At 37.0% G+C, this 27,315-nt stretch overlaps 1 protein-coding gene across 1 annotated transcript in view; it reads right to left on the bottom strand.

Annotated features, from left to right (window-relative positions):
- LOC115452463 (synaptogenesis protein syg-2) overlaps nt 1-27,315 on the bottom strand; it is a 155,333-nt gene that overhangs the window by 33,873 nt on the left and 94,145 nt on the right. Inside the window, exons 3-6 of the mRNA XM_037441593.1 lie at nt 27,080-27,245; nt 13,302-13,498; nt 4,095-4,205; nt 2,232-2,438 (exon numbers count right to left, since the gene is read on the bottom strand). Of these exons, the coding sequence (XP_037297490.1) occupies nt 2,232-2,438; nt 4,095-4,205; nt 13,302-13,498; nt 27,080-27,245 (681 nt within the window). The remainder of the gene's footprint in view (nt 1-2,231; nt 2,439-4,094; nt 4,206-13,301; nt 13,499-27,079; nt 27,246-27,315) is intronic.

The following is a 27,315-nucleotide window of genomic DNA, read 5'->3' as shown; positions in this document are numbered from 1 at the left end:
TGATATCAAAATATTTTGTAAAATAAGAGCAATTTATGCTGCAAATAATGTTGGGAGTGTCATGTAGTTATCTTGCTGTCTCTCTTTTACGTCCATAATGCAAAGCTAGTGATGTAACAGTTCGTTTGCTGCATCTATTGTCACTTTCAATCTTATGCTGCATACCTATTTCTTATATTGTTAATTATTTTCGAGGAACTTTTAATACTAAATGATGACTTCTGTGCAAAATATTAGATAAATATTTATTTGATGAGATTAAAAAACTGAATAAGCCATTTAGAATGGCCTAATATTAGCTGAGATAGGCTGAATTATTCGCTTGTTTCAGAATAATTTATGATTTCTACAAGCGGTCGCCTGTCTAACAACAAACTCTGGGGAATGTCATGATTACCTAAATTAGACAGTAAACACAACCAGTAATGCTTATTGTCATTTCGGTAGACTATCTCTGTCTCTCTGACATGGTTTACTCGATATCTGACGTGATTATTGCTCGGCTGTCGCTGGCTTATATAAATCAAATATAATTTATATAGAACCTAATATGAGCTTTATTATATTGTCTAACAGTCGCGAAGGGTCCATATAACCCGATACCTATCAGCTTCTCTTCATGTATGATTTATGTAGAATCATATTATCACTACATATATTTGTAGTCTGCATTCATGCTCCCTTTCAGAAAATTTCACTCGGCACTGTTATTTGTATATATAAAAATGAATCCCTACTTCCCTTGGTCATGCCATCACGCGTGAACGGCTGGACCGATTTCACAATTATTTTTTTTTTGTTTTATTGTCAGGAGAAGGTTCTTATGAAAGAAAAATATTAAAAAAAAAATAAGAAAACTTAATGACAATATTAATTTTACGTACCTAACTGTCAGTGGTTTGAAATAACTGTTAGCGATCGACAAAATGCGCGCGTGCGTACATAGTTAAGACAGGACAACGTCTGTCAGGTCAGCTAGTATCGTATAAAATTGTTCAAGAATTGCACTTGAATACGTCACATAACCAAGGAACGAGCTATAAGCCTCCACATAGATTTGGATAGACATGCAAACAACTCGACCCAAGGGCCGGCACCTGGTTTTAAACAAATATTTGTCCCGATCGAGAATCTTCGACCCGTCGTCGAAGCACATACATCTGCAGAAACGAAAATATTAGACGAATACATTTTCCTACAATGTCTTTAAATAGTATCAGTAAAGCTATTTATATCGCAAAATTTTAATTTCTTTTCATTAATATGAATCTTTTAAATCGACTAAATCGATTTGACTATTATAATAATTAAGGGAATTTAATGAACGCCTAACACTGTATTAATCGCGACACAACATATAAGTACTAATATGTATACATGTGGTCTGCAAATCATACTAATAATAATTAGACTTTACATAAAATTAAGAAAGGGAAGGGAAGGGAAGGTTATCTGGAACCTTCGCCACTGTTATATAGTAATTATATAGTAATTATATATATATATATATATATATGTATATTCTAGTATATTCCTAGCTGTTCAAGATCTAGCTAATTCTTCAACTGTTTATGTTTGTTTCTTATAAACGTGATGCACTCTCTAGATCAAAGAATATTGTTGACTAATCAACTTCATAGGTATAGGTCTAAGTTTTATTAATTATCATAAGCTGGTAGAGAGTCCAGGTAATTACGTTACTGTCAATTACAACCTTCCAAGTATGAAAGCCGGTTACTACAGCTTCATTAAAAAATAAAATTGTGGTCTAATTAAACGACACTACTAGAATTTAAAACCTATCTAAATTGACGGCTTTACCAAATACTGACGCAAATGTAGTAAACGCCGCTAACGATTTATTTATTCATTTTAATATTAATAAGGCAACATGAATTCCCGCCGGTACAAGTAAACCAGCCTCTTTGGATGAAAACTATTTTTTATTTATATTTTCGATATGATTGAGCCCAGAATTCTAAAATTAAACTCACGACACAGTAAATGCACTAGAAAATCCATCGGCATCCACACCAGTCGCAAAAAGATCGCACGAACGTGTACAGTTTTATTATATTTTCTTTTCAAATTACATTTCAGCGAATTTATTGTCACATATCTCTTTTCGCCGTGTAAGCACTAGAGTATCGTTCTGGATATAGATGAGCTCTTTGTCATCCAGTTTTATGATATTGACAAAGGGAATACGTGACGGGAAAGCCAATACTCACGGTACAGCTGAATCTGCACGTTGACCCTCAGAGGAGGTACTAGGAGTGTGTTATCGGCGGTACATGTGTATACTGCTTCGAAGTAATCTCGGGTTAGCTTCGGTATCCGCAGTTCCAACAAGCTAAGGCGAGAACCGTCGTCGACTGGAGCGAGTGTCGCTATGACTTTATCGTCTCTCCACCAACGAAGACGCGGCATTGGCTTTCCTGTGAACAAACAATTTGTTAAGAGCAATTTCAGGTGATAGTCTAGGGAAACATATTTCGTTGGTTTCAGCTTAATGTCTGCAGAATAAGAGTTGTAAAATGTCAGTTTCTAAATATTTAAACTTGGAGTTTTTTGAACAGAAACTATATTATCACCTATATTATTTTTTATGTTAATGCAAAATTATTTAATTCGTCACTACGAAATTAAAACATAAAATTAATTCAACATAAACGATAAACAGATCGGCAAAAACCATTTACGTCGGGCACATTGCCAAAATACAATTGTATACAAAAAGTCAGACATTGACACTAAGTTTCAGGTTACCAATTCTAAGTTAGTGTTACGTAACACTAGACCTAACTCGGCCCGAAGCCGAACTGGATCTGCAGATAACTACTTTAATTTCAACTTTCGCGCGAGGTAATGTTGTACTTTTGTTGTCCACTGTCACTGTTCACCTCTTTTCTTTTATCGTGTTTGTAGAAAGTTAGCGGACAGTTGGACTTGGACGTATCGGTATATGTTTGTTTTAATAAGAATTCTGGAGTCTCATCTAAGGTGACTGGAGAAGTATTGAAATTCTCCCGTTTTAAAATTCGTTCATAGTAAGAAGTGATATAATATGAATTTAGTTTATTTCGTTAAGTAGCTTCAATTAATTGTGTATTGCTTATAATTACTTTGAGAAGAGTTGAGAATTCAATAATCAAAAAATTTTATATGGTCTTATGACATAAGTGGGTATAATTACGTTTCTGATCATGTCTGGGTTGATTACGAAGTCTAATAATTTATAACTGCCTATATTATTAAATTTTAGTGTTACTTGTTAACTTAATAAAATATGAATTCGACAACCGATTCGACAAGACCACCTAGTAAAGAATATTCTACAACTTTGCATTTTAAATTTTTAACCATCATAATCCTTTTACATCATACATGTATTTGCATTTCAATTTTTTTCTTAGCATCAAGCTCTTAAAGAAATCGCTCTAAATCCAACGTCTTGTTATTGTTTAACGTTCTTAACACAATAGTACCATTTTCAAATAATTCTATTTGTAATTCTGCAAGCTGGCCATCCAGCGCGGACTGGCACGTTTTATTGCACTCCCGCTGTTTGTTTACTTCTTGCTTTTATTTGCAATGTTTTTCGTCGGCGAAAAATAAAATTACACAACGAACGGATTTATCTTCGGTAGTAGTTGTTACAATGTTATAATTGTTTTAAGTGCTCTGTGATAATTGCGAGCGTTCAAGTGTTCACAGGTTGAGCTTTTAATTTGTACAAAAAACGCTGTGGACCTTATTATGCATGTAAGTTGAAAGTGTATGTTATGTTATTTGTTAGAAGTTTAATAGTATACATTGTATAAATGTTCACTGAATCTGGCACAGTGTAAATATAGCGTTGTCTAACAAGGAATATTTTAATAACTTTGGATTAAATTCTATTTGACTGAAACCATATTGAATATCCCAAACATAATGCATCGGTAGGAGCCTCTAAATGGTGGTGACTATCACCTAAAAACATACCTTAAAAAATAATCGTTAAGTCTCATAATATCAGCAAGTATATCTCTAATCTAAACTTATAAGCAAATTCACAATACCAGAATTAACGATGTAACTACCAATTTTACCTCCACTTACAACACAGGTAAGTTTCAAACTGGTGTCCTCTACGTATGGACCAGCCACGCCGGTCACCTCTTTGTCTTGTTCATCGAATATTTTAGGCTTCTCTGGTAATTCTGGAACAAAAAGAAAGGTCTGTGTATATATTTATTGTGTTTATTGATATCCTAATAATATAAATATGCGAAATATCATTAAGATAATAATCTTATGTTTACCCGAATGTAAGACATTAAGTCTTTACCCTGAACTGATTGAAAAGAGCACACCAGAGTTTCGTGCTCGTTCTTCTCTGATGAGAACTGCTTTCTGAACTGGTGAGTTAATATTGACGGAATCTAAATAATGTATTACATTTTACAGATTCAAATAAATCATTTCATTTCATTACAATTAAACTATTTTTCGGATTTTATCGCGGTTTTCATTATTGAAAATCGAATGAATAACACCTCAGTGCCCCCCCTTGACCATGAAGGCTGCAAAGTCTTCGAAATGTCTGGAGAAAACTAAAGTAATGAAAACCGCGATGAAATCCAAAAATTAGTTTAATTTTAATATCATGAAGATGTTTAGATGTTCGGGAATTAATGTTTGTTAATAATAAACCAAGAAACCGCTTGATATATGTAAATTATATTTAGCACTAAAGTAGAGTATGTCTTGAACTATCATCTTGGGTATTTTATGCATTTTTTATCTCAGGAAAAGTTATTTACGCAAACAACGTCATAAAAACACCTATTAGAATATAATCTCCCTAACATAGCAGTTTTATTTGAAGATATATTTTTAATCGAACACAGTGATATGTTAGATTTAAAAAGAAGTTATGAATATCTGAAATTCAGTATTTTCTACAGGAAAGTGGGCTAATGAGTTCCCACCTATAGTAATCGCGTAGTCTACGGAACTTTTATAACTTATTTCTAAACTTTTAGCTTTTAAATTGAAGCTATTTTATACGCTGCTAGCAAAGTCAGCAAAGCAAAGGTGGGTTATGATTTTGAAAATATTATAGTTATTTCTAAGTTATCTCCGGTTATTTCAGGCTATTCTCGTTTTTTTTTTGGGATCATGTTTCTAAAATAGATTTTTTTCGATGACATTTTATTTTATGATTATGTAGGTATACCATTATCTAAAAGAAGATTAAGTTAAAATATTACTGTGTACCGTTTTGAGGGACGGAAATACCACCCAAAAATACCACTGCTACAAAACCAAACAATAGTTTTCTCGCACGGACTGTCTGACGAAATGCTATTTCGAAACGCAACAATATTCTGCAAAGCCAACATAAAACACGGAACGTAAAATCTCGTACAAACAATATCAAATGAACAAAACACCGAAACACCGGACTGTGAGTACGTCCGGCTAATCGGATTATAACATAACCAGGTGTGAACACACCTTAACGAGTGTTAGCCGACTCAAACTTCCACCGGTTTTCATATCCGGTGTGTAACTTCGTGCATTTTGGAGTTACGTATTTCAACATCTAGGTAATTTAGTGCTGGGAGTTAACACTCAAGTTCCTGATTTAATTAATTCTGGCGTATTTCGTAATAACTGTTTTAGGCGCGTTGGAGCTGGTAAGATTGATGCATATTCTGAGATATTTGTTAGACTTGAACGCTACAAAGTAAAGAGATATGAAACGCCAAGAACACACACTGACACCTTTATTCCTTAAGACGTAGGCAGAAGTGCACATGGTATATCGACTTTTCGCCGTGTGTACCCTCTCATGGTGTAATAGGGGGCGAGCATATCGCCATATCGCGTACAATATACTGAGAAACGAAACACCTTATAACACTTTTTCTGACCAGGGGATCGAACCCGAGACCTTAGCACCGTAGTCGCACCTCAATAATACTACGTCACCGAGATAGTTAAAAAGATTAAGTGTTCAAAGAAAAAGTAAATATAATACTATTAAAAAATAAAAGAATATTTTTAAATAAGACTAGATTACTAATGTAGTATCGTATTAGAATAAACCGTGGTAGGGTATGGGCCGGCTCAACCGAGGTAGTACCACTGCCTTTGTTGATTTAACATCAGACGACATGCTTTCTCATTTACTGGCTTACGAGATAGATGCCCGACCAATCCCGGTTAAACATAGTGATAACATCACTCATAAGCATACATTTGAATATCTTGTATTTTTCCATAATCAGCATTGTAGGTTGAAACGTAACAAAAACCTACTACAACAGAAATGATGAATCTGAAATCTTTTCCTTGATGAAACACGTGGCCATATAAAGGGACGCAGTGATAAAAACTGACGCCCACCACCTGCCATAATTGAGTTACCCTGCATTAAACTTTCCGTGTACGACGTATATTACCAAAATAAAGGTCCAGATAGACCCTACACAAATTACCAGAGACCCAAAGTCATCTTACAGTCGTTACAGTGATTTTTTCGAGAATTTTCCATTTTCGAGGTCGAAGATTATGTGGGATCATATTAAAAGACAATAGACGGAAGCCGGCTTTAGTATAAAATAGAATTTTGTATGGTCAAGGCTTTAAGAGATTTTATATTGTTTAAGTTGGGTTTTGAGTTGGTAACAGTTAAAGCTGCGGAAAGTTTTAATGAAGTACCTTAGTGAAGTTGTTTTTTATGCTAGCCAAACTGATCACACAGCATATAATAGTAAATAAATATTTGTGACTTATAATTTTATAAATCAGATACTTTATGTCCATTATCATATACACGTACGTATATAAATACTAGCTTTTACTCGCGGCTTCGCCCGCGTGAAAGAGTTTTCCGGGATATAGGTCCCGCTATATATTTTCCCGGGATACGGAGTAGCCACTACCTATCCAGGGTCTTAAACTGTTCTCTAAAACGGGTCTCCATACCAAATTTCATGAAAATCCGTTTACAAAATTTTTAGTAAATCGATCACATACAGACAATCAGCTTTTGAAGACTTTAGTATATGTATATCTATATATTCATAAAAAACGAACAATATAATATTAGTAACCATATGAATGTTCCACGCCTTTTGCAAACAAGTCTCATAAAATAATGTTTGCAGTGCATTCTCTAAAGGTTTCCTCACACATTTGTAGTACTAAAGAGCCAACTAATTATGCAATGCTGTGGCTTTTATTCCACTGGCAGTAAGCCAGACATGCCCAAATAATTTCAATGTGTGGAGAGCTCTTCAGTGTAGAACATTATCGACCAATATAGACCTAAACTTTGCAGCATTACGAGTGATTTTGATTATGTCGATGCAGTGCGACGAAATTTCAGAATGGAGATACGTTTTATAATTTAAATTTATTTTCGAATAATGTCAGATTTAATTTAATTACTTACATAATGTGTATAAATAAGGCTTTTGATTATTGTCCGCGGCATTTTCTGGAACGTCTTTATAATAATGATTTCTTATGTTTATGCGAATGTAATTAAACATTTAAATAAAACTATTTTGCGGATTTCAGCACCCATGACCACGAAGGCGAAGTCTTTGAATCATCTGAAGAAAAAAGTTTACCATAAGGTGTAATGGAATCAGTTTTCACAGTAAAAAACAATCAAGTTTGGCTTAATTTATCCACTTTTGACCATTATAGAGTGATCCAGTTCTTGGTTTACCCGCCGACATACAGTTAATTTATCAACCTTTGAATACATAGACATATAACAAGTTTTATTCACAACAATGTAACTAAATTGCAGAAGAGTAATTATTTCTAAGTGAATCACCATAAACAGCAAATAACGATTACATTATTCGACATGGTAATAAAACTAAAAGAATTATTACCCCATAAAGTTGAAAATGGAGCAGTGCCAAAACGCAATATGTGGCTACAGTGGCCGAAGCAAAACGGCTACTTTATACATTACGTGAACGCCGACGACCGGCATTACCATGGATATCTCTGAGAATTCGGATTTATAGCTTACAATTACAAAACGCGCTGCTGACTTCTAAGTTTCGTATGAGTTTGTTAATTATCGCCTACTTTAATAAAAGGATCGTGATGAAGTCTAGTCTGTCGTTCTTTAAGAACTTCTAAGGCACGTAAAACTGACCTTCGCGAGGCCTTAACCCTCTCAGTAGTTGTGGAGGAGTATATACCAAAGGACTATTAAGACAAAAATATCCCTGACTTTTCAAATTGACGAGTATGTTTTAATCAATATAGTTCTCTTTATCGGAGAAGGAAATCATGAGTTAGTTACTTAGTAGTTTCTTCATTTTAAGAGATATCAAATCTTTATTTATTAAAAATAAATTTTCTAATTCAGATAAAGAAATTATTTAGAACACAATGACCCATACATTTGTTTTCACCGTCGATATATTTTTGGTATAACTTTTATAATCCTAATACTACATTAATAAACTTACAATAAATATCACATTATATTTAGGAAGAATCACAGTAAGGTTCCTAATACAACAATAGTTTCCATTCGAAAATGGATTAGACGTATTTACTCTGTATTGGTTTCTGAGGACGCCATAACATTGTCTCGTCTCGTATTGCAGACTTCTATTAAACAGAAACCAATTGTGGGTATCCGAGTCCTAAACACTTGTAATTATTGAACGTAATAGAATATTGGTCGCAAACGATGTAATGTATTCTTAGAATTCTCTAACATTAAACGATATTAATTTTTGTCATGGTTATACCTCGAGTCTTTTCACGGATTTACTGTTTCCTAAAGATTTTGAAGACAAAAATGAGCCTTATTATTATTGATTTGATCTATTTATATGAACAATTTCATTGATATCTATTCAGCGGTATTTATGTTTCATGGTCATTATCACCCATGGGAAGCCTACTGCGGAACGTAGGCCTTTGAAGATACATTCAAGAAAGGTACAGGCATTGTCGAGGGCTTATATTATTATTATATTATTAATCTTTCGGCAACTTTGCTGACAATGGAAAGCAAGGGAATGCTGTAAGTCTATGCCTCGCTTATTAGGTGTGAGATACTAAAAGACTAGTAGATCAGAGACATTCCTATATACAAAACCGTTTACGAGGCTACTAATTATATTTCAAATGTTATAAATGCATTAGTGGAGATGTTTTTAATTTTATTTGTCAAAAAAGCAGAATCCTTCGCCTTTACTTGCTTGAAGATTTGCATGATACCCTCATAATATACAATAAACACTTAGTTGTTAATAAATATCTACATGAAACCAGATATTGGCACTGTCTATATTTATCCCAGAAACCGACTATTCCAGGAATCCGGACGTAGGCACGAACAGGCATATGGTAGGATGGGAACCATTTGTAAACAAACAACTCATTACATCGTCATACTAGCACCACAACAAGATTGAGCGAAATATTCCACTACTGTTTGGCCCCCGTTTTACCACGCACTAATTCTAGCTCAAGCTAGGTAAGTTAAACTAAGATATTGATTATCACTTGCACAGAGTACTTTCAACAAGTGATCTAGAGTTTTTTTATTGCCTTAGTAGGCAGACGAGCAAGCGGTCCTCCTGATGGTAAGCAGCATCCGCCGCTCATGGACTAAAGTAGTGCTTTACAGCGACGCCGTTGCCTACCGGAAGAGTTTAATAAAGTGACTGTCTTATAACTAAGACATTTTTAATATTTTTATTTAAAACTAAAATAAAATTATTTCCCGATTATATCTCATCACAAGACACATGGCCTAAAGTGGTCTTGGTTACACCTCTGTCTACCCCTTCGGGGTTAAAAGCGTGATGAGTAGTTATTTGTTTTGTGAAAATTATAAATATTTCTCAATAGGTTTCATTTTAATTCAATTCCATGCCTCATTAAGCTTGCTGTGCGTGGATGTGTAGGTACGTCTGACCTTATTTTCACCTCCAAGGATTCATATTGTAATAACACACTTGAAAACAACGTTATAAAATAATGTTTGAATAACAAAAAAGGCTATATCTTTAGGCTACAATAATAACCATGAGTTATTATTACATGGAACGTCCAAAACCTACAAGTCTCTGACCTTCAAAACAATCAATTAATAAAACAAATATCGCATGGAATACTAAATGTCGTACATTTTTCTTCGCCTATAATATTGAAATAATTATAGTCTCAATATACGACCTTATCAACCGAAAATATGATGGATAAGGCATTCGACAACCGATGCATCATTTAGACCACGCATGGAATAATATGCCACTTACCAAATTCTATCACACTATTCGTGTAAAATACTTAGTTCGATTAATCTCTACGTAGAAGTAACAATACTTTTTTTTACCGGTATATCTGACTAGCAATGCATTGACTATGAAGACGACGTAAACCAGACATTACACATACACTCACGCCGTTTATACCCGAAGGTAGGCAGAGGCGCAACTGATGCAGCCATTTTACGCTGTGCGTATTCCGGCCCATGATGTGAAAGAATGCGAACCTATCTAACACTGAGTATCAAAAACTTAATATCATTTTGCCCGACCGGGGGATCGAACTTCGAACCCGAGAACTCAGCATTGTAGTACCATAATACAACTACGCCGAGCTGCATACAGCAGCTTGTATAATGCGCGATTGAAATCGTTGAGACAGAAACGCGTCCGAAAATGTCACAGCCGTGTACCATTCAAATACAACATACTCGATACATTCAATATTTCGCATTTCAATTACTTAAAACGATAAACCTTTAATACCACTTCAATAAACACAAATTGCTGTTCTGAATATTTCAGGTTATTCGGACGAGAGCAATGGAAGTTTTGCACTCAGATACGAATTCGAAATAGCGTCTATAAATGTTAAATGAACGATCGTAGACGGAACAAGCGCCGGTATGACAGCTAGCCGGTTATGAATAATCACCTATTCTATGTGCGAATGAGGTAATATACTTCGTGAGTAAACAGATATCTGAGAATAACTTGGACTTTTTGATATGTGCACAGTAAAATGACTACTGCACCAGATGGTAAGTGGAATGGGGTCCAATAGAATGTCGATTGATGACAGAGGATTACCTTTCGGTAGTCGACAGAATTATGCCGGCCTGTTGGAACCGGATAGACTCAAGCTGATCATCGAACGCGACACACTTACGTGGGCCACTATGGCGGGTTTTAACACCTTGTGTACGGTGGTCGCTATCTTGGCAGATATTTCATATATCCTACCACCAGCAAAAAACATCACTTCTTGGCAATTTATGAAGAAGTAGGTATAACCTCGTCAGTTCCGCTCGAAGATCCAAAACGAAAATTATCATTGCATTGCCCTGAGCTAAACTGCACCGAGTAGCTAATTGAGAAGTCTTGAGGAAGTAACATAATTATAATTTGTAAAAACTTTCTCAGTTTCACATTTACAGTGTTGGTAAAGTTAGAGGTATGTAATAAGGAATTTATAGTGGATATTTAGTTTTATTACCTACAATGCATCCGTATCAAGTAGATCAGTTGTTGACATTGTTTCATTTCTGAATGTTTTAAACAGTATTTACACTAGTTGTAGCTGTTTTTAATTTTGGTTGTTTTTATCCTAATTTAATCATTTTAAATGAACCAATAAAGTAGCTAAAGTTAATCGCTCTTTAACCTTGTTAGGCTCGAACTGCAATTTGAAGCTTTGTGAAATATAAATCATGTCGACGAGCGAATAAACGTCGTCTCAACCTTGATAGTTGCTAGAATAGACTACTTGACACATTTTTGTTTTTTACTAACCAAATATTTAAGTCACGTAAAATGTAACACACATAAACGATAAAGAACGGTCAAAAACCAGATAAAATCAAAAAAATATAAGCCTTTCAAATTCAGTAGAAGGGATAAGTGTGAAGGTTCAGAACATAGCCCAAATACAGGAAATCACCCAATTACATTGGCCTGTCTCACTATATGTATAAATCCTTAACTTGGAATGAACTAATAAATCATTTTCGTTTCACCATTTTGTTCAGTTGCCACTATTCACTCGGGTGAAAAGTATTCTTATACCATCCTATTAGCAATAATAATAATAATATCAGCCCTGTATTATTATACTTGCCCACTGCTGAGCACGGGCCTCCTCTACTACTGAGAGGGATTAGGCCTTAGTCCACCACGCTAGCCTAGTGCGGATTGGTAGACTTCACACACCTTCCAAATTCCTATAGAGAACTTATCAGATGTGCAGGTTTCCTCACGATGTTTTCCTTCACCGTTAAAGCGAACGATAAATTCACAAAGAATACACACATGATTTTTTAGAAAAGTCAGAGGTGTGTGCCCTTGGGATTTGAACCTGCGGACATTCGTCTGGCAGTCCGTTCCACACCCAACTAGGCTATCGCCGCTACTCCTACTACAAGAATTAACTACAAGTTTGCCTATTAGCAAACTTGTAGTTAATTCCTGGTGATGCCAAGGCCACTTCCAATTATCTTCGTTTCATAAATTGCATGTTTCAAGCTTGACGCTTGACAGAATTTTAATCTTAATAATATTATGAACTCCATTACATCAACCATTTGAAGTAGTTGTAGAACTACCTAAAACTACTTTAAATATACGGTTAGCCTTAATTTGACTTCCATCGTTGATTGCATTCTTAAAAATGTTCCGGTGTTAAGTTCGGATTAGCTAGTACAATTATATTTCAGAATTTCAATGAACTCGATTACATCATATTAAAATCATTTGGATTTGAATCCATGTCAAACAAATAACAAAAAAACATTCTATAACATTGGGCCTATACATTTTGTCTATTATTACTATATTTTTATTTTTCTACAAGTAAGTAAAAACCGTCTACCATTAGCTACAGTTTTATTAAGATCACCTACGTGGAACACCTTCTTGGCTACCGTCGGGAATTTATTAAATTACCATGTCTGAGAACTGCTCATTAGCATAATTCAAGCTGGAGCTATAAAGCCAGTGTGTTACACTCCAAATACGTGGCTATGGCGGTGTGTCACTTGTAAGCTAGCTAACCAAAAAAATAAGGAAATATATACCCTCAGTATTTTGGTCTTGAATCTAATTTTAATAAACAGAAGATTAGGCACACACTGACAATATCGGAATACAATATTTGTCGAAGATATAAAGAATCGCGGCACCTACCCAAATTGATAGTAGACAAAATAGCTAGCATCCAAATTTACAGAACGTCACATAATTTAAGAACGGTAAAATCCAAAAATATCTCACCAATAACATCCAGGAGAATCTTGTGGTTCCTAGTGGGGGATATCTTGAAGTCGACCCTGCAGCGGTACAGGGCTCTGTCTGTAGCCAGCACGTCGCGTATGCGCAGCGAGGAAGGCTGTGTGGAATGCCACCGAGCTCGGCTGGCGAAGACGTCATCAGCCCAGTGCGCTGCAGGGCCTTTGACGCGACCGTCGTAGCTGCAACAATGAAAATTGATAGATATCGTTATTTTTACAATGCTATACTGTCGTGCTAAGCGCAAAAGCGGTATGTCAGGGAATCTTTATTTCAAGATAATCGAAGTTTTATAAATATAGTTTTGTCTGTAAAACTGAGATAGAGACATATGTATGGTTTTTTTTAAGTTGTAAACAAGATACTGTTATTTGGGTAAATTTATTGGATGGGTATTTATTTAAGCTATCTGACGACATAAAAATCAAGACTTTTTTTTGAGATACCGTTTTTGTGCTTAGCACGGCAGTATAGTACAATAATGTTCCCATATTATTTCGCATTCACGTTCTGGGGATTTTGATTACAGTTAAACCATGTCATGAGGCCATAAACAAAAATTTTAAACTAAATAAAAGATTGAATCGTGCAACCCCAGATTAAGTCGCAATGATTCCAGTAATTCCAATTTTAGAACTAATATCTAACGCTTCATTGTTCAACTACATTTTGTTTAGAGATAAACAAGTTTATTATTATTAAATAAATCATAATTCCACTAACTATCCATAAAGTAAACTTAGAGATGAAATCGCCATTTCATTTATAATATTTTCACCGAATATATCCAATAAATCATACAGAATTTCATAACACGTCCAACCTATTACGCAAGTAGCTTTCGATAACAATAAAATTACACGACCAGCCTCACCGGCGTTTACGACATTTTTCCCACCTTCACAACAAAGGAACGACACCTCGCCCGACTCACAGGGTTCTTTTCACGGCGCTTTTCAATTCAAATATATTGAATAAGAATATTAATCGCCTCAACCGGCACACGATAAGCGAATAACCATCAATCAACATCGAAGCCCCGAATGGGGGCTGAAAATACATAAATACGTCATAATCCGTCACACGGACGTGAGAAATGCGACAGAATGGAGAATTTTCTAGTTTCGTACCAATCAATATGGAATTGATAGCTGTTTATCTGTTATGTAGCTAATTGCCTGCTGATGGATTGGACAGTGAGCTGTGGTGTCTGATGTTTTTGCGAACGTCTGTATTCATGATTGACGATTGAGTTTCATTTATTTTTGACACAACGCAGTAACGTTAATGAAATTACCGAAAAATGTTTCGACGCGACATCTTTAGAATACCTATATATCTAAGAATTGTATATAAGAATTTCGAAAGTATGTGAAGTCTAACCGCCTGCAGTCCGACAACGTGTGAACTAAGGCCTAATCCCTCTACATAATGTAGGAAGCCGTGCATAACAGAGATATTTAATTATTGCTTTGAATGACGATACGAACGTGTCATTCGCCTGATGGTAAGAAATACGACCGTCCATAAACAGTAGAAACACCATCCAACATCTTGAATTAGAAAGTATTGTTTGGTATTCCACTGCGCTCGCCATCCTGGGACGTGAGATGTTAAGTCTTATTTTGTCCAATAGATACAACAATTCTAATGCACGGCTTATTTTATTATTATATTACTAGGTGTTGCTCGTGGCTTTGCCAGTGTAAAAAACCTTTACCGCTACAATAGAACATCAAACGCTGCCTGAAAACAGGACGACATATTTAACTAGCAACACAGAGACAAATTTCAATGAATACTAAGACGTAAAAATATTATCTTTGAATATTAAATGCAAAAAATATTATAGAAAGCGTTATCGTTTGAGACGTAACGTTGGAAAATAACTTTCACGTTATAAATTTCAACTAAAACCGGTTATTTATTTACCAAACAACGGCTCACCGTCGATAATAAACCAGTTTTATTTCATAGTATCTGTTATTGATATTTCGAATTGAAATGTTATTTAGCATTTTCTCTCAGCTAAGTGTTATGATACCGTAATGGAATCGTCGGGATTTTATACAATTTCATATCGTTGTTTTTCTACGTTATAAATTGATGCAACGATATCTTATTAAAATTGTTTTCAATTACATTATTTTTAACGTTATTTTTATATTATATAACGGTTAATTGTACTTCGAAATGCTTAATGACGATAAATAAGTTGGAGTTAGAAGTAATTATAAATTGATGGAACGATATCTTATTAATATTGCTTTGAATAACATTATTTTTCACGTTATTTTTATATGATTATATAACGGTTAATTATACTTCGAAATACTTAATGACAATAAATAAGTTGGAGTTAGAAGTAATTATAGCCATATTATGCGAGATTTTAATTATTCTATAACAACTGAGACTACGTCTCAGCCGGGGTTTGAACACCTTGTGAAAACCATCAACGATTTTTTTTTCATTGAGAGTGGTTTCGTTCGTGAAAAACATTCATATATTTTTGGCAGTTTAAATATGGAATTTCTTTATAAAATATTATGCTGAAAGTATTGGAACGACAATGGAGTAATTACTTGTATTGTGAAATGCACGTTGTAATTGATTACTATATATATAAAAATGAATCCCTATATCCCTTGGTCACGCCATCACGCGTGAACGGCTGGACCGATTTCACAATTTTTTTTTTGTTGTGTTTGTTATTGTCAGGAGAAGGTTATTATGGAAGAAAAAATTCAAAAAATTACGAGGAAAATTAGAAAATTTAAGAAAAGTTAACGATAATATTAATTTTATATAACTATCAATTGTTTGAAATAAGTGTCAGTGATTGACAGAATGCGCGCTACAAATTCATAGTTAAGACGGGACAACGTCTCTCGGGTCAGCTAGTTGATTATAATAATGGTAGTACATGGACTGAAGTCATGCTCTGATATTTTTCTGTACAAATAGAAGCATGATTAATGTAATTCAATTGTACATCTAGTAAATACTTTGTTTTGTTGCTCGCTGTACGAAAATCCCACAATAAATCTAGTGATGATTTTAATCTCCGTTCCTAGACATATCATATTTTTCAGCAATTACATCTTTATTTTTGTGGTATTCTTTTCAATAGCATTCATCTTTACCCCAATGAAATTAAATTACTCAGACTCAACTTAAAATATTGGATAATCCTCATTCACATGCATTTGAAATCATAAACATCAAAGTATTCTCAAACCTATTGCAATATTAGTTAGAATCAGCGGTTTGATCCCGCGTGGTACATGATTAATACAATTATAGCATGAAAGGGAAGCCTCGTACGAAGCCGCAACATTGTACCCTTCCGTATATACGTAGCTTATTCACAATAGTATGATTACGTGAAAATGCCCGATGGTAGTACATCGATTCGTGATTCGTGAAATTGCCATCAAATATCCAAAAGTAAATAGTACCTAAGAAAATAAAATTGTAGTGCAGGTTTAGTGATCTATTTTACTATTAAACGGTATAAAGCTTCCTAATTTATTTCACCTAAGTAAGGGACGTGTGGATGGAATTTATCATAAGAGGATGAATTATGAAAAACCATTTCTTAATACCTATGTAACATACATTGAAGTGGTGTGCTTAATTTACCAGTATTTGAATCGTCGATTTAAGCTGAGCGCTATTTCTCAATATAAGAATTTATTAAAAAGAAGATTACATGTTGCTAGTTCATAACCTCATATCTTATCATTGAACGATACCTATTGCCAGTGTAGTCACGTTACCATTGACAAAAAACAGTTTATCAAACTCAACTTCTAACATTGTTTACCACAATCACCTTTTAAATCACCAATCAAAAAAACAATCACAGATCTCACGATCGTCGATACTGCAAACAAAATACTAAAGCTGATACAAAGAAGACGAATGCCGAATAAAATAGAATAACCAACCAAACAACTAAAATGCAAAACACAACATTTAGGATCAAACCTATCTCGAGTTAGCTGAAGCTAATACGGCGGATTCACACCAACCTCTATGCATAACAAATGTACGCTTGAACGATTTATAAAATATGCACACATTGTCAGATTGTGATTTAGCCATGAATCTTCCCTGATACAGCCGTTTGACAGCGCCACTACCATTTGTCATCGTTTAAATCTACATGTGCAATTAAATTCATTTTTCGCGCTGATCTATTGCATATTTACATACATTTATATCTACGTTCCTATAATCTAACGAACATAGTGATTATAAAGTGGTCTTCGCAAGGCAGATACGTGTTAAATGAATCCCTTTTGGCCGAATTTCGATATCTTATTTTCTGATTGGCCAAACTCAACGGAAATCAACTCAAATAGATATTATAGTGCACAAGTTTGTGCGCAATATACAGGTGCACTCTCAGTTTCTTCACTCGCATAGACGGGTGAGACGGCAATCCGACAAGACTGGAGAGCGATCAGGTGCAGAACCAACGGCTTTATGTGCTTTCGCAGGGTTATCACACCGCTAACTCCCTGACTCCAGGCTGCGACTGAAAAATTTTTAAGATGGAAAAACCCAGTCACAATGATTACTGGCCCGATCCGGGAACCCAAGACCTCAGTGCGATAGGTGTGCTTATACCATATCCGCATTACGACTACACCACCGAGGTAGCCACGTAATAAACATTATGGTGTTCAGTTCGCGTGTAATAAGAGTGGATAAATTAAAATAAATCAATCTATCATGTTTCTTTTTCATACAGTAGTTATAATTATAAACAGTTTTAACAAAACGTAATAATTAAATATAACATTTGTTCATGCTTCATATTATAATACAAAATGACGTTTCATTTAACTCAACCGCGGTTAAAACATTTTTATTACTTACGTCAACAGAGTACAGTAAAAAATATGCTACAGTCATTCTTTCAAGTATTTCAAGTAACAATGTCACCTTTAATTTCTTTTATATCACATCACACCTTTATCTCTGAAGGGAGCAGAACGACCACCGGATTCGCTTATCGTCATGCCTAGTCTATCCCACTATGTTATAAGGGGCGAACCTGTGGCTATATAGGACATAAATTCCAGGTTTCGGGTTGAAGCTAGGCACAAAATTCCAATATCATCCGGGTAAAGACCTGGAATTCAGACTGGGAACCTCAATGGTAGTACCGTGCACGTAATACAAGGCCAACGAAGCAGTCAAGTTTAAAATTATTTTTACGTAAAAATGAACAAAACAATAGCATCTTTTAGTACAGCAGCGCCAACAAACTAAAAGGAAATATTTCAAGAACGTAACTCCAGTAAGTTGCTGATAGTACAAAGGAGAGTAGTTAGAAGCTAAATATTTTCAAGTGGTTCTAATAAAAGTTCGAGATTCGCTCGAGAATGCGTAGTAAGGGTCAGCTATTCAGGTCGTCGTTCGCCACACGCGACCAAGGCTTATTACGAGGACAAAAAAGTGAAAAACATAAAAACGTAATTCCGACTACAATACGTGGTCCGATACAAAAAGCAATTTGCATTATGATTGTGAAAAGTTTGAAAACAAACATAGTGTCAGCTTTAATGGGATCAAGTAAAAACACGTTTGAATAGTGATGAGTTGTACATCGATATCAGATTAATATTTTTTTTTAATGGTATATACTGAGTTTAAATAAGTTAAACCTTTGGTGGTAGAGATAAGTACCTTTAATATACTCATAATAAGAGCCTCTTGGATGTACTGCCGGCTTTAAAGGAAAGAAATATGGATTGGGAAAAGTAGTTGTTTGGGCTTCTGGTGATATTGGTCAATATGTCAAATATAGCAGCAAGTTAATAGATAGCATTATTAGATACAGGATGATTTTAACATTGCGTTATTAAATGAATGCACATACTTATATTGTTAAAAATAGCATTTATAATTCGTTACTGAAAACGTAAATGTAAAATAATAAAAAAAATAGAACAAATATCAATAAAAAGTCATATTAATATTACACGCCCTAATGCCACTACTGTTACTCTAAGAGAATTCGTCGCAGCGGCAACAACACGTTTCTAATCAAAAATACACTCACGCACACGTCATCTTCGCACTAAACTACAAAATGATCGTTGTACCAGAAAAGTAAAACTGAAATTTTCTTGCTATAGGTTATTTATGGATGATTTTTGGCTCAATGTTAGCATCGATAAAGACGAGAATATATATTTTTTTTATTAAAGCAATGACAAAATGATCCTGTTCATAATAACCTTTCAAAAGTGCTCAAAGTTAATTTAAACAATAAATCAACGAAAACATTTATTCCGTCGCGATCAACAAAAGGACTGCCACGAACAAACTCAGCATCAAAATATACTCATAGATAAAGTTCTTTGACATCGCCATAAAAATGAGTACTCCGCTAATAAAGACGATTTATTCGTTCGTTGAAATTCGCAATCGCCAATCCCTAGACTCGACCCGTAAGGATCGCTTCAACACGATGATTACCCAACTTAGCTGAATAACAGGACCCTAATCCGAAAACACTAACCGCCAATCAGATATAAACTTTCGTCCTTAACTACCAGAGTTTATTATCGCGTAACAAACGCAAACCATCTGACCTTTCGATGGAGAAAGATGGAATTTAAATAGCGAGGTAGAATTATTGCCGTTTCCTTTTCTTTTATTACTATATAATGAAAATAGGCAGAATAAATTGTTTTCTCAGAAACCTTGTGTAATCAGTACACTACAAAACTAGCTTCAAGCAATTTCCATTAGCGTATTGCTGTTACATTTTTTGCTTCGACAAATTATACCTGGCCATTTCTTATTGGGAAATAGCTTTGTTTTAAATGGAAAGTCTTTGTGGTCTTATGTATAGTGAAATTCTATTACTGCCCTATACAAGTGGTGATACAATCAGAACTTTTTGTCGCAGTGGTTCTCGTGTCAACTTTCTGTGTACAAGAGCCTTATCGTCAAATCATACGGTACTGTAATAAAATAACTTCTGTCGAGTCGTGTGCTGTTAATGACTCGTAGGTATAGGTGTTTCTAGAAACATTTATCAACTTTAATGAAACTGACTTTTAATTTAAATAAACAATCCAACAAGTAGTAGTAATGATTTCTTATGTTTACGCGAATGTTAGACATTGAAATTAAACTAATTTTCGGATTCAATCGCGGTTAGTATTTTATTTTTTCTCCCGAAGTTTCGAAGACTTTGCAGCCTTCATGGTCACCATGACCATACATGAGAAAAAATTAATACTAACTGCTATAGAATCCGAAAATTAGTTTAATTTCAAAGTAGTAGTAAGTCTCAAAAATATAGTTAGTATAAATAGATGATGAAGATTGACTTAAGCGACATTTTTTTGAAATAAAAACTAAAAACTATTTAAACGGATTTTATCGCGGTTTTTTATATTATTATTTTCTCCCGACGTTTCGAAGACTTTGCAGCCTTCATGGTCACGGGGGGGACTGAGGTGTTGTTCGTCCGTAAAGTCAAAGTTACAATATCTACCTACATTTTTCAAATATACAACTTTTTAAAATTTTATCTGTTGACGATCCGATCTACGCAGAATGAGCTCACAGTGTCTTGAGGTCTGGCAGCCGGTCTTTTGGGATCCGATTTAATTAAATGTAGAACAGGATCCCAGGCTTGTGCAAGCTTCCAACCATCTTCCATATTGAAATTTGGGTGTTTTTTAATTTCAATAGCCTCGCGAATCATCCTAGGCAGGAATCGGTGTTCTTTGGCAAGGATTTGTGGCTTGTCTAATCGCAAATAATGATTGGAGCCTCCTTTAGAATGTTCAGCGACTGCAGACTTCGTAGAGCGTCGGTGTTTCACGTCAGCTATATGTTCTTTTACGCGGGTCCCTATATTTCTTTTGTTTGTCCTATATAAGAGAGGCCACAGTTGCAGTCTATCTTGTATACACCCGGTTCTTGCAGAGGTATATGGCACTTGACAGGTGGTAAAAATTGACTAATCTTCTTAGGCGGCTTGAAATAGGTTTTTATTGAAGCACGCTTCAGGATGTAGCCAATCTTGTCGGTGACTCCTCTCACATATGGTAGTACAACTGGAACACGTTCAACTGTGGCTGGTTTCACTCGGTCTCTGTGACGGCGGCGTGGAATTTGGAGCTTGTTGTCTCGCAGTACTTGCTTGACATGTTGTAGCTCAGCGGCCAGGTGTTTCTCGTCACAGATTCCTCGTGCTCTCTGAAACAATGATTTGCCCACGGTAGCTAACTGTTTTGGATGGTGGTGAGATTCACCGTTCAGATATTTATCAGTATGGGTCTGTTTCCGATACACAGTATGACTTAAGGTCTGATCAGGATTACGAATGACTAAAACATCCAAGAAAGCAAGAGATTTGTTGTGTTCTAACTCCATAGCGAATTGGATTTTATTATTGATGGAGTTAAGGTGATTTAAAAATGCAGATACTTTGTCCGATGGTAAAATTGTGAAAGTATCATCTACGTACCGTTTGTAAAACCTTGGAGAGACCGGTGATGTTGTCAGGGCTGTCTCCTCGAAGTCCTCCATGAATATATCGGCGACTACCGGAGATACAGGGGAGCCCATCGCTACACCCTCTACTTGTACATAGAACTGATCATTCCACAACATATAGCCAGATGTAAGGCAGTGTTGGAGTAGTTCTGCATATTCCACAGGTATGTTATTATCTACTAACTTCTTAGACACAATTTTGATGCAATCTTGTAATGGTAAGCTCGTGAAGAGAGACTGGACATCAAAACTGACCATTGTTTCATTGTCAGCTAACTGTAGGTGTTTAATGTCGCTGACAAATTGGTATGAATCCTTCACAGACGCTCTAGTGTTTCCTCTGAGGGGTGAAAGCACTTTTGCTACGTGCTGAGCCAATCTGTAGGTTGGTGTGTCGATCTGACTCACAATGGGACGTAGTGGAGCATTTAACTTGTGTATCTTCGGCAGTCCATACAGTTTAGGCGGTTTTGCACACGAAGGAACGAGTAAGTTTACGTCGAGATTTAATTTATCGGAGTAATTTTTTATTAAAGTGCTAGTAGCCTTCAATATCTTGTTAGTCGGATCTGATTTGACTATTCTATACGTGCTTCCATCCGATAAAAGTTGTTCCATTTTATGATTGTAGTCTGACGTATCCATTACTACTGTCGCATTCCCTTTATCTGCACGGAGAATGGTAAGGTCTTTCCTTGATCGCAAGTTCTTCAAAGCGATATATTGATGTTTTGGAAGATTTGGTTTCGGCATTTTCTTTTGACGCAAAATTGACGAAATGTCTTGGCGTATTGCCTCCGAATCTTCCTTTTTTATATTATTCATGAAAAGACTGTTCTCAACATTGCAAATAATGTCTTCATACGGCATCCTTCGTGGTGTAACAGCAAAATTTAAGCCTTTGGATAAAACCTGAATTGTGTTTTCGTCCAATGTTTGTTTTGACAGATTTATCACTGCGCGTTGTTCATGGTTGGCGCAGGAGTGTATGTTATCCCCACGGTGCGGCAACCTTTCGGTTGACACAGGTACTCACCGGGCATGGCTGCTTCGGTGAGTATCTGTGCCGGATCGTTGGTACGGAGGTGTCGGCCGTGTGTCACCATTGTGACAACTGCCCGCTGGATACGGCTCAACACACTTTGGCGTTGTGTCCAGCCTGGGACGAAGAGCGCAGCGCTCTCAGATCAGTCGTCGGAGGAGATCTCTCGCTGCCGGCCGTGGTCGCTTCCATGGTCGGCAGCGAGAGGTCATGGCGNTGTAGTGGCCCACTTCTGCGAGGTGGTCATCTCGCAGAAGGAGGGTGCCGAGAGGGATCGGGAGAGGGAGGATCCCTCTCGCCGCCAGAGGAGACGTAGGAGGCGCCGGGTGGACGACTGACCGGCGTCTCCCGCCCTGTGGATTGGGGGCGTTTGGAGAATTCCACCACGGTATCCCCTGCCTGTCGTAAAAGGCGACTAATAGGGGCCACGATGGGGGTCGTCGGCGGGCAGCAGGGGCTGTCCGCCCTAGTGCATTTTTGTGCGCTCTTGCACAATTTTCGGTTGACCCCGGGATGGACGGCAGTGTGCAGTTGGCCTCATGCTGCCGTAGACGCCGAGGGCGTCCTTCGGTGCGCGGGGGCTTCTGAGCCCCCCCCATAATAGGAGACGGGCCGCACTAGGCGGCATCGCGCAGGGGCGGCTGCAGTTGTAGTCTTAGACAAACGTCAGAGGAAGCCTGCAGCCGTTCCTAATGCGCCGAAGAGGGCCACCGCGGAGTTTTAGTTGGTATGCCGTGCGTTGTACATAGGTTAGGGACTCGGCCCGGCGGTCGCCCGAAGGCTGACATCAAATCCGGGCGGCGCAACGCCGGGTCGTAAGGCACGGTGACCCCAACATAACCGCTCAGTCGCCCCCCATGAAGGCTGGGCGGTAGTCATAAGGCACTTTCTCCGCGAAAACAAAAAAAAAAAAAAAAAAGGAGTGTATGTTATCTATGGTCGCGCGCGTTCCATTCCTACACTCGGTGTTCTTAATATTTTTAGCATTTAATTTTGATGTTAGTTTATTATATTTTATTATGTGTTTATTTTTGCATTCATTATATTTAGAAGTTTCGCGCTTATTTAAGATATCTATGCAATTTTTAAAATCAAATGCTGATAACTCTGTCTTTAGTTCATTGGATAAAATCTCAACACAATTATTTATGTAATGAAGGTCGGATCGTGTTCCTTGTATGGTAGCTCGTAACAGTTTTATACTCGCCTGGTTTAGAATTTTAGCGCTCCCTCGTATGTTTTTCTTAGGTGATAGCTTTACACACGTAGGGATGAGATTGTGCTCACGACATCTCTTCAAGAAATTCAATGATGTGCTGAATCTTGCGCGCTTGGTTTTCAAATTCTCCAACCGGCGTATTTTGTTGGCAAGTTCCAGTCCGTACTGGTTTGAATAATGATTTCTTATATTTACGCGAATGTTAGACATTGAAATAAAAACTAAAAACTATTTAAACGGATTTTATCGCGGTTTTTTATATTATTATTTTCTCCCGACGTTTCGAAGACTTTGCAGCCTTCATGGTCACGGGGGGGACTGAGGTGTTGTTCATCCGTAAAGTCAAAGTTACAATATCTACCTACATTTTCAAATATACAACTTTTTTAAAATTTTATCTGTTGACGGTCCGATCTACGCAGAATGAGCTCACAGTGTCTTGAGGTCTGGCAGCCGGTCTTTTGGGATCCGATTTAATTAAATGTAGAACAGGATCCCAGGCTTGTGCAAGCTTCCAACCATCTTCCCTATTGAAATTTGGGTGTTTTTAATTTCAATAGCCTCGCGAATCATCCTAGGCAGGAATCGGTGTTCTTTGGCAAGGATTTGTGGCTTGTCTAATCGCAAATAATGATTGGAGCCTCCTTCAGAATGTTCAGCGACTGCAGACTTCGTAGAGCGTCGGTGTTTCACGTCAGCTATATGTTCTTTTACGCGGGTCCCTATATTTCTTTTTGTTTGTCCTATATAAGAGAGGCCACAGTTGCAGTCTATCTTGTATACACCCGGTTCTTGCAGAGGTATATGGCACTTGACAGGTGGTAAAAATTGACTAATCTTCTTAGGCGGCTTGAAATAGGTTTTTATTGAAGCACGCTTCAGGATGTAGCCAATCTTGTCGGTGACTCCTCTCACATATGGTAGTACAACCGGAACACGTTCAACTGTGGCTGGTTTCACTCGGTCTCTGTGACGGCGGCGTGGAATTTGGAGCTTGTTGTCTCGCAGTACTTGCTTGACATGTTGTAGCTCAGCGGCCAGGTGTTTCTCGTCACAGATTCCTCGTGCCTCGTCGAGATTTATTTAATCCGATAAATTAAATCTCGACGTAAACTTACTCGTTCCTTCGTGTGCAAAACCGCCTAAACTGTATGGACTGCCGAAGATACACAAGTTAAATGCTCCACTACGTCCCATTGTGAGTCAGATCGACACACCAACCTACAGATTGGCTCAGCACGTAGCAAAAGTGCTTTCACCCCTCAGAGGAAACACTAGAGCGTCTGTGAAGGATTCATACCAATTTGTCAGCGACATTAAACACCTACAGTTAGCTGACAATGAAACAATGGTCAGTTTTGATGTCCAGTCTCTCTTCACGAGCTTACCATTACAAGATTGCATCAAAATTGTGTCTAAGAAGTTAGTAGATAATAACATACCTGTGGAATATGCAGAACTACTCCAACACTGCCTTACATCTGGCTATATGTTGTGGAATGATCAGTTCTATGTACAAGCAGAGGGTGTAGCGATGGGCTCCCCTGTATCTCCGGTAGTCGCCGATATATTCATGGAGGACTTCGAGGAGACAGCCCTGACAACATCACCGATCTCTCCAAGGTTTTACAAACGGTACGTAGATGATACTTTCACAATTTTACCATCGGACAAAGTATCTGCATTTTTAAATCACCTTAACTCCATCAATAATAAAATCCAATTCGCTATGGAGTTAGAACACAACAAATCTCTTGCTTTCTTGGATGTTTTAGTCATTCGTAATCCTGATCAGACCTTAAGTCATACTGTGTATCGGAAACAGACCCATACTGATAAATATCTGAACGGTGAATCTCACCACCATCCAAAACAGTTAGCTACCGTGGGCAAATCATTGTTTCAGAGAGCACGAGGAATCTGTGACGAGAAACACCTGGCCGCTGAGCTACAACATGTCAAGCAAGTACTGCGAGACAACAAGCTCCAAATTCCACGCCGCCGTCACAGAGACCGAGTGAAACCAGCCACAGTTGAACGTGTTCCGGTTGTACTACCATATGTGAGAGGAGTCACCGACAAGATTGGCTACATCCTGAAGCGTGCTTCAATAAAAACCTATTTCAAGCCGCCTAAGAAGATTAGTCAATTTTTACCACCTGTCAAGTGCCATATACCTCTGCAAGAACCGGATGTATACAAGATAGACTGCAACTGTGGCCTCTCTTATATAGGACAAACAAAAAGAAATATAGGGACCCGCGTAAAAGAACATATAGCTGACGTGAAACACCGACGCTCTACGAAGTCTGCAGTCGCTGAACATTCTGAAGGAGGCTCCAATCATTATTTGCGATTAGACAAGCCACAAATCCTTGCCAAAGAACACCGATTCCTGCCTAGGATGATTCGCGAGGCTATTGAAATTAAAAACACCCAAATTTCAATATGGAAGATGGTTGGAAGCTTGCACAAGCCTGGGATCCTGTTCTACATTTAATTAAATCGGATCCCAAAAGACCGGCTGCCAGACCTCAAGACACTGTGAGCTCATTCTGCGTAGATCGGACCGTCAACAGATAAAATTTTAAAAAGTTGTATATTTGAAAAATGTAGGTAGATATTGTAACTTTGACTTTACGGATGAACAACACCTCAGTCCCCCCCGTGACCATGAAGGCTGCAAAGTCTTCGAAACGTCGGGAGAAAATAATAATATAAAAAACCGCGATAAAATCCGTTTAAATAGTTTTTAGTTTTTATTTCAATGTCTAACATTCGCGTAGACATTTTTTTGGAAAAAAATTGTCTAGATTAAAAAAAAACATAGGAAAAAGAGTTGATTTTAAATATATAATAAACTTAGTGTCGCAAAAAATTGACCCTTAAGTCAATTAGCCTTTCAACCGCCGATATTAAATTAAAAAATAAACAACCGTCACACATTTCTAAATCCGGACTCACCTGTATATAGGAACGTCGTCTTTATACCACACTACGAGGAGGAGCACGTCAGTAGGCTGCGGCGAACGGGTGTCGCAGGGGAGCGTCGCGTCTCCCCCCGACACCGCTGACACCTTCACCATGTCTAGAGACTCGCCCGAGACACTCGACAGGCCCGGTTGCAGACCTGTTGACAATTTGGACGAGAGCTGAATACGCTTGCAACTAATTAGAAGTTCTGACGTTATGAATTTTTG

This window comes from Manduca sexta, chromosome 22 (assembly GCF_014839805.1).
Source record: "Manduca sexta isolate Smith_Timp_Sample1 chromosome 22, JHU_Msex_v1.0, whole genome shotgun sequence".
Lineage (NCBI taxonomy): Eukaryota > Metazoa > Arthropoda > Insecta > Lepidoptera > Sphingidae > Manduca > Manduca sexta.
The sequence above is the reverse complement of the archived record's forward strand: the minus strand, read 5'-3'. Positions and strand labels throughout refer to the sequence as shown.